Genomic DNA, 9488 nt, shown 5'->3' with positions numbered 1-9488 from the left:
GGATTCGAGATGGTGTTGATTGCAAAATGTAGGTACTCATAAATTGCTAAAGGTGATTCTGTACCCAAAGGTGCTAAAATAGATTAGAACTCATGAAGTGAGACTGGGGAAAAGGGCAATAAGCAGGGAGATATCTACCCTCGACCTTTTTATCCCCACCATAAACTAGGAGGTCTATTCGGACTATGTTAGAGATATGACATATATTTTCCGATATATCATATCTCTAAGTTCTAACAGACTATTTATGAATCAGTTTCAGCGACATTATCAATCAAGAAATGTGATACGAGTATGGTTCTACACACTTAAACTCCATAAGGTTATACATTAATCTTAAGAATTCATGGAATAACACTAGTTAACTGATTACACAAAAGAATTTACTACTCTGATAGCAATATAGCATCCCACTCGCCACCCCTCTCACCCCCCCCCCCCCCTTTTTCTGCATATAAATATCCTAGTTAAGAGTTCGACGTCATAGATTGTAGCTCTTTTCATCATCATCATCGGTACTTCTCTGAATTATTCTAGCTTCTAATCTACTTTTAGAGTCTTTGAGAAGTGAGGTGTAAACACATACACCTCTATCATACTTTTCCTCTTTTTTTCCTCTCTTTTTTTTCAAAGTTGAAGTGTCTAATAAAAACATTACATGTGACAGACAAATCCATACAATAAACTAATTTATGAACTTCAACAAACAACAAGAGGGGGAAAGGATTCCATAAACTGCTCAAGAAAAGATCACCTATAGCTTCTGTAGGCAGGGCTGTACATGCAACTCTCAGCATACTTCACTAAATTCTCTGGTTGCGGTAGCCTAGTTGCGAGACCTGAAAGTTATCAAAGATGGGTTATATAAAGTTGTACAATTCCATAAATCAAGCATTACAATTATAGATTTTCAGCACAAAGAGTAACTCACCCAGCTCATATGCTTTAGCTGCCACCTTGGCTGCAATATGGGCTGATATTTTTCTGATGTCCCTAAATGGAGGGTACAAAAGACCCTTAGCAAAATGCTCCTCGGTTACCTGGGCTGCAAGAGCTTCCGCTGCATCACAAACAAAGTATCATAAGCAAGGACATGAACAATAAATGACCTCAACTTAAAAAAATACTCCGTAACTACTTTCTGTCCAAAATTATAATCATATATATTATTTCAGATGTATATGAGGCCCTAAAGATTCTTTTATTGCTCTCAAATTCTCAATCCTAATGATCCTTGGTCTCCCAAACTTCAATTTAGATCTCTTATATTCCAAAATTCCCTAATTCTAGGAAGTCCACTCCTCAATGATGTACATGTTGTAAACATGTAACTGATTCCCTCCCATCTAAATTCTCAATCATTGCAATTATACATATTCATATGAATCATATCACTCATCTATCTAAAATATGCAATTATGCTTCACAGCTTGCAGCTGCAACCCCTTACTCTGATGTTTTAATAGGGTAAACATTATGATGTGTATTAACAAAGCTGCCCAAGTATAGTCCCATAAAATTTGCTCTTTTATATTGGAAGAAATCACAACATGCTCCATCACTCCTCTCCGCTCAAGTGGCAATAGGTACTAACTCTATAAATCATATTGCCATCATTGGATCTACAACAAAGCGCTATCCATAGCAAATCGGGCGCACCCAAAAACAAAATGAAAATTTGATAACAAGCAAAAAAAAACCCTCCAATTATGTGGTTCATAAGATTATTGATCTAGGTTGCAGCCTCACATGGTATACAAGAGAGAATGAATTTGGTTTACGGGATAGGGTTCCAAACCACACTCCCATCAACACAGGTTGCACCAAATTTTTGAGGGTACCAAATCTGCACCTACTTATACTCTGATCTATATCTACTTCTCCTAACATTATTTATCCTTAAAGATAAGTCAGCTAAAAGCACCAATTTAACCACCATTAGATGGCTCGTCAAAGAGTTGTTTTTGCCTATGTGTTGAACTAAATCCCAACTATTTATTCAAAATATAAACCACACCAGTGCACCACCATACCTAGAATCCTAGATCACTTGACATCCTATTCCCCTCCTATCTAGTTGTCATACAAATTAAGGTGGGAATATCTTTTCACATAGCTGAGAAAATCAGTAATACAAAATGATAACACTTACAAGCTGCTAAGAGCATGTCATCATGAACACGGATAGCACCAGAGATTATCAAGCCAAGACCAAATCCAGGGAAGATGTAAGCATTATTTGCCTGAAGAAAAAAGTTAACAAAATTAACCTTGGCCAAACTTTAAAATGAGGGTTTACAATATTATTTAGTCACTAGAGTAAAGACCTGTCCAGATGTAAAAGTTCTTCCTCCGTATTCGACAGGATCAAATGGACTTCCACTTGCAAAAATTGCACGGCCCTGAAAGTTGCAGAACAAATGAACAATAGTACTAGTTATTTTAATATTTCCAGAAGCATAAACAATATAGAATGTAGAACATACAATTTTTCAATCTCCAAGTACTTACCAAAACAACAAAAGAGCACATTTTAAATGAGATGAAGGGGAAGAATCAACATAAAAGAAGAAGAAATTTGCATTTGTTAATTATTTACCTTACTCCATGTATAAGCCTCCTCAGCTGTGCACTCCGATTGTGAAGTTGGATTAGACAATGCAAGAATGATAGGTCTCTGCATGGAAGTCACATGAAAGCAATTACTTTCCATAAAAAGAGCAAGGACACGAAAGAAAGAAGGGGCTGAAGGGAGATAACAAAACAATGATGTAAAACAGCACCTCATTAAATGTAGCCATTGCCTCAACCACATCCTTGGTGAATGTCCTTCCAACTCCCGATGACCCAATCAAGACAGTGGGCTTCAAGGTCTACATAAAAGGATGGGAAATAGAAAAAGAATTTAATGCATATTATTGAACATACATGAAAGGCAGTTTGGAATGGAGAGGACAGGAAGAAAGTTACCTTAACAGCATTGAGGAGTCCTGTCACAGGTTCATGCTCATGAGCCCAGGGCTTCTTAAAATGTTGCAGTGATTCTTTGCGACCATTGACTATCAGTCCCTGTAATTCATTATGCATTAGAATATTAGATAAACAGAAGAAGACAAAAATTCAACAGAATTGATCAAGTACAGTATGTTCTATGTTTTTTCTAACCTTGGAGTCCACAAGCCAGATATTCTTACGAGCCTCCTCCACAGGTGTATTGGTCTGCATTAATAAGCAGCGTACATTGATTCAATATAATACAATGAAAACCAATAAGAGCTATATCTATCAACAAATGAATTGTGCTCTAACCTGTTTTGAAATTTCAAGAGCTATGAGCTCTGCTATACCTGTGCCAGCCTGGATTATGAAACAAGAAACATTTGAGCAAAGAAGAAAAGGAAATACAAGAGTTTGTAATCATTCTTGCCAAACTACCAGAAATATTATAAGGAAGAAAGCTAGAAAATATTTCAAAATAATAAAGCCCATTTCTATACACTGATTTGCTTTTAGGTAAGAAAAAATAGCTGAAAATAAAAATGGCCATGGAAAATGGTTGTTAAGAAAAAAAAAATCATGGGAAATTCAAATTTGGAAACTTTTTGTGCTGAAAAACATGGAATGGCTCCTTCCAATATTACAGCTAGCCCTAGACATAATGTGCAATTATAATATACCTCTCCAGCTCCAAGGAATAAGTAAGTCTGGTCGGCTAATGATTTCCCCACCAATTTTTGTGCTGAAAGAAGTCCAGAAAGGACAACAGAGGCAGTCCCCTACAGCAGATAAGAGAAACAGAGTTAAAATGGACTCAAGGATAAGCTAATGACATTACTGACTTGAGATTACCTGGATGTCATCATTGAAGACAAGGTGGGTGCTACCATATTTTGCAAGTAGATCGAATGCATTGTGGTTAGCAAAGTCTTCAAACTGCACAAATTTAAGCATAGGATTAATGGAGGAAAGATGTATGCATATGGCACAAATACAGAATTATTTAAGCCAATAATATATTTATTAAGTTCTTATAATATCACCTGAACAAGAACCTTCTCTCCATATATTTGCTTCACAGCAGTCATGAATTCATGCATAAGTTCAGCATACTCCTGCAACAACAAATAAATAGACTTGGTATCTTGTAGAACTCAGACTAAATTAATCGTCTCCATATTGTAGAGTAGCAATCAAACACCTGTCCAGTCGCTCTCTTTTGCCGAAGTCCAATGTAGAACTCATCTTTCAACAATGCCTCGTTGTTTGTTCCCACATCAATAGTGACGGGCAGACACTGAAAAAGTGCATTGTTATATCAGCTTTCTATTCTCTTTGCACATTTATTTGTACCCAAAAAAAGGAAATTGCATTCAAGTTTGACCTGATTGAGCTCCTTATATACATCATCAAACATCACATTCTAAGACACACAATAAGTCAGGAACAATGATACAAGGAACGAAATTCGATTACGAAACGCGGGACGGAAACGGAAACGGGAAACGCTACATTGAGTGAATTGGGAACGTTGGGTGTAGTTTTATATATATATATATATATATATATATATATATATATATATAATAATCTGAAAAAAAAAACTAAAAATTAATTTGAAATTAAAACATTGATTTTCATTTCATCCAAAAAATAGTTAAAACATTAATCACTTGCAAGTTGTCCTTTTCAGTTTTCAAGACTTCAAGTTCCCAATAAGCTAGTGTAATGAGTAGGAGACTTAGAGACTAATGACATTAGTAAAGTTTAGCACAAAAAAAATGACATAGTAAAAACTCAGTAAACTAAAAAAAGGTGTAAATAATAACTTTATATGAATATATATTCCTATTTCCTATATTGAGGGCCCTAATATAGTAAGAAGTTCAAAAAGAAGTTTTGTCTCATGCGTAATGCCCCCTCAACTTTTTCTTTTTCACTTTATCATCTTCAACAGCTGTATAATTCTTCAACCTCGCAAACTCGCCATTATCAAACACTGTAAACCTTCAGTTTTTGCCGCTATTGACTCAGAAATTCGACCTTGCTGAAGAAGAAAAAGGGAACGCTTCGACTACGAACTGAGTCGCGAACCCTAGCGATTTGGGTCGCGTTCGTTCCGCGATTCGGTACGAACGACTCAGATCGCGATTCGCCTCAACGTCCCGCGTTCCCTGTATCACTGGTCAGGAAATCATAGCACGTTGATATGTAGTTACTACGGGCATAAAGAAGCACTCAAAAGGGCAGTAGCAACTTGTATGCATATAGGCAAGGGCACTAGGCAAGCACATAAACCACGTGCACAAACAAGAATTATAAAGGTCAAAAAAAGTACCAAGCTACAAAACAAAGGCGAAATGGTCTTCATGGAACTATCCAAACCACATTAAAATAAAAATAAAAACTTCAGTAAATTCAGAATTTTAAACAGCTATTTAAGGGCCTATTCTGATTTACAGAACTGAACTGAATTGAATATTTTATGAGAGAAGGAAATTAGAAATTGAACTGAACTGATTGGAGCTGAACTAAACTCAAATTGAACCGAAGAGAACAGGCCCTAAGTGCTAGTGAAAAGCAATATATATTCTTCCCTTCCACTAATAAATTTTTGCATTTCAGAAATTTCTGCTATTCACCAAGAAAAAGAAAACAGAATAAATAAAATGGGGCCCGTGCATGAACAGGCAAGCACATACCGATGGTGGACGAATTCCACCAAGAGCAGTATATAGAGCAAGCTTTCCAACTGGTATTCCCATTCCCTGAAAAGATATAGCCCATTACAATTAGTCATCTTCATAACTACAGTAAAGCTCATCAACTGTGAAGAGAATGCACACATCCCATAATAAAGTAAAATCATATGAATATAAAACAAAATTTTAAAAAGTAAAACAAAGATACAGATAACTTACTTGGCAACCAAGATCTCCAAGACCTAAAATCCGCTCACCATCGGTAACAACAATAACTTGGATGTGCCTCTCCGGCCAGTTCTTCAGCACTTCTAGGACTCTTCCCCTTTACAAATCACACTCAACTGTCAACTAAATGCTGCAAAAGGACTTTACTTAAAGGATGAGATATAATTCAAGGCACAGACATACTTTTCCTTCAAACTAATAAAGAGACCCTGAGGTTGCCTGAAGATACTCCCATACTTTTGGCAGGCTTCGCCAACAGTTGGGGTGTAGACCACTGGGAGTAACTCTTCAACATTCTCAATAAGAAGCCTGTAGAAAAGCCTTTCGTTCCTTTCCTGCAAAAGGCAGAGAATGCAGATATCATTATATAATACTTGTATCAACCATTTCATTATCCTGTTCATTAATTTCAGTGGTTTGTTGAGTGAAATTGACCGAATCTCATCTTATTGAAGCATAAATAACAAATCATACACGAGGGATGTTTATACTAAATCGTTATCAAGCGATCTGCTTATATGCACTAGATGAAACATCATTTTATCATAAAATCAATTGCTTCTCTCATGTCTTCATATAATTAAATATAAACATGAGTAATAAGAAAAATGATGGGAGTATTGAAATGTTCACTCCTTATTAGTCATTCTATAAGATATACCTGAAGATCCATCATTGCCATGTACTTTTGTAATGGCACTTGATATTGACGGATATTATTCATCATTTTCTTCACCTACAAATTGTTAAAAACCATCACAAATGATGATTACTTCCAAAAAATACATAAAGCTATCTACTCAAAACTAAAAGAAATAATTACTGGAATTGCATTTGAAATATTACCTGAACCTGTTGAGGAACAACGGCTGGGGGAAGAAGACCCTGTAAGTAGTGAGCATCTCTTTCCTTCTCTGTAAAGGCAAGCCCTTTGTTGTGGTGAGGATCCCTCAACAGTGAATAACCACTGCAGCGAAGATCAATAATAAGGTTTATAATATATAATTTAAAAACCAGATCCCCATGACAAATGCGCATGTACAATATATACTTACAATAGTTACAAATGTGTAGCCTACAGCAGCATAACACAAGTTTTGAAACCCTAAGTATCTTTACACCCATTAGTTCATTAAATCTATCAAGGGCAAATTGGATTCTTTGACAACAAACTTATGACCTATGTTAGTTAGACTCAGGAACCCATGTCCGACACGGGCCTACCCACGTCCTAAGAGTCAAGGGTCTAATACAAGTACTTGAAGTGAAACTAAGTGTCAAAGTCACATAGCAGCCATAGCTTATGACTCTTTAATCCCAATATCAACCCAGTTCTAACATTTTATTTACAAAGTCACATTCAACCCTTGTACCGACATCATTTTCTAATCCTCGTCTTCAACTTTGAGTAACAAAAGGTGTAAATGAATAATTAAATAAAATAAGCTAACATTCAAATTTATCTATTTAATTTCCATTCTCCCAAATTAAATTTTGAAACAAAATAGTAGTAATAATAATCCACAATAAAGTAGTTCTCAAACACAGTAGAAATGCCTTTTTAAGATGTCAACATTCCTGTCTCTGTGATTGTTATATCATACAGAATTACAGACTTCAAAGAACAGTTAGTAAGTTAGGCCATCTCTCCCCACCAACCTTAAGACTATTCATCACTCAAAACCCCTTTTTTGCCTGGAAGATGCCTTTCCAATTGAAGATTCCCAAATTTCCACATTCCATAACAAATTACATAGTACTTGCACTCTCGTAGAAGTTTTAAGTCACAAGACGAATCCGATTCTTATTACAAACAAGTGCAAGGGAAGCACAAGCAAGATCACTCGTGTCTTTCAAAATTATTTAGTCCTTATCATTACCCACCTCCCCAGACCCTCCTTGTTCCCTCTCATTTAGGTAACTTCAATGAGTAAATTTTCATCAATACTACAGTAGCATACACAAGACTTGCTCTCTCCACTTTTCTAAACAAAGTAGCGCGATATAAGAATCAAATCTCAACACCTTAATTTAGAAATGATACTCCTCACAAGTGTAGCACTTTCTTGCTTTTTCTCTTTTTATCCACCATAATTGAGCTAAATCTAAGAATCTAACCAAAACAATTAAAAAAAATAAAAAAAAAGACCCATATCATAACATCAATGCAAAAAACGATTATACAATTACAAAAGTAATACTCCTCCGTATACAATAATTAGATACACAATAGCATATATGGACAATATATCAAACATCATAAAATGACCAAACCATAATCTTGACCGAAACAAACAACAAAAGGAAAAACGTGTATGACTAAATAATTACAAACAAATAGATAGTAACATAAATATTTTTAAACAATAAAAGGAAGAAATCAAACAAAGCATAGATATTATCGATTTTGTTTTTTTGGTACTTTTTCTTACCTAGCAACGGAAAGAGACCAAGGAGTAACAAGCTGGTCCTCCGTGGCAGAATCCTCACCGTACACGTCTTCCACACCACCACCACTGACCGTCGATTTATCATTCAAATCAATTGCAGCAGAAGCTCCTTCTTTCACCTCCTCCGTCAAAACGGTGCCGTTTTCACCTGATCGACCTTTTGATGGGCCCACCGCAACCCGAACCACCGCAGGACCTCGATTCTGAAACCGGGTCAACCCGGTTGATTGCCCGGGTACACCTGGTTTGTTACTCTGCCAAAAAAAAAAAAAAAAAAAAGTAAATTCAATGACCCGGATCCGAAATTGAAGAAATGGGTATTTGTTAAAATTGAGATTTATGAAATGGGTTTTGATTAAAATTGAGATTCATGAAATGGGTTTTGATTAAAATTGAGATTTATGAAATGGGTTTATGATAGATTACCAAGAAATTGGCTCTGTGAAGAGAGATCATCTTCAATGGAGAAATTGAAAAATTAAGCCTTTTTTTTTAAGTAAAATTGGTGAAAGAAGAGAGAGAAGAAGGCTTGATTATCTCCAAATACTACTCCTCTTTGTTCTTCTTTCTCTGCTCGCAGATCTTCACAAAATTGCAGAAAATTGGAGAGAGAAAGAGAGAAGAGAGGAAAAAAAGATGAGTTGTGATCTGCTGTTAAATATATGGAGTTGATACAGTGATGTAATTACGAAATTGCCATGAAATTGGAGATCATAATAATAATGTGGGTCCCAAAAGAAAAGGGTTTTATAAGGAGTAGTAATTGTCAGAAAATCAGTGAGATGAACGAATGGCTTAAATGATATTTTAGGTTTAGTTGGGTAATTAGGACACGTGGAGTGTTGTATGACTAACAAAATTTGGGTTAAGTTCAATAGTCATAGCTAATGTGCTAAGTAGTAGTAAGGCTCTGTTTATTTGAGCTATTCTACCCTGCTTACAGTCTGTTGAAATCTATTTTGTTATGTTGTACTCTACTCTGTCAGAAACTCAAAAGAATAGGGTCTAAGATGGGAATAATTAAAGATCGAATAGTGTAAAGTCTTATTTTTTTGAGTTGTTTTACTCTGCAATTTGTTCTGCTTTGCTAGTTAAAATTTGTTAAGCTCTA

At 35.6% G+C, this 9488-nt stretch overlaps 1 protein-coding gene across 1 annotated transcript; it reads right to left on the bottom strand.

Annotated features, from left to right (window-relative positions):
* Window positions 1-284: 284 nt before the first annotated feature.
* LOC110715612 (NADP-dependent malic enzyme-like) lies at window positions 285-9023 on the bottom strand. Its single transcript, XM_021894200.1, has 20 exons — window positions 8804-9023; window positions 8360-8631; window positions 6774-6894; window positions 6589-6663; window positions 6111-6262; window positions 5919-6024; window positions 5700-5765; window positions 4199-4294; window positions 4041-4112; window positions 3850-3933; window positions 3678-3776; window positions 3310-3357; window positions 3166-3219; window positions 2971-3069; window positions 2784-2873; window positions 2600-2677; window positions 2328-2402; window positions 2153-2243; window positions 932-1060; window positions 285-839 (listed from the first exon to the last, which is right to left on the bottom strand). Exons 1-20 carry the CDS (start codon window positions 8831-8833, stop codon window positions 751-753), a joined length of 1926 nt encoding a protein of 641 aa, XP_021749892.1. The 5' UTR covers window positions 8834-9023; the 3' UTR covers window positions 285-750.
* Between the last annotated feature and the right edge of the window lie 465 nt (window positions 9024-9488).

This window comes from Chenopodium quinoa, unplaced genomic scaffold (genome assembly GCF_001683475.1).
Source record: "Chenopodium quinoa cultivar QQ74 unplaced genomic scaffold, ASM168347v1, whole genome shotgun sequence".
In the NCBI taxonomy this organism is placed as follows: Eukaryota; Viridiplantae; Streptophyta; class Magnoliopsida; order Caryophyllales; family Amaranthaceae; genus Chenopodium; species Chenopodium quinoa.
Note: the sequence above shows the minus strand (reverse complement) of the source record. Positions and strands in the feature narration are given on the sequence as shown.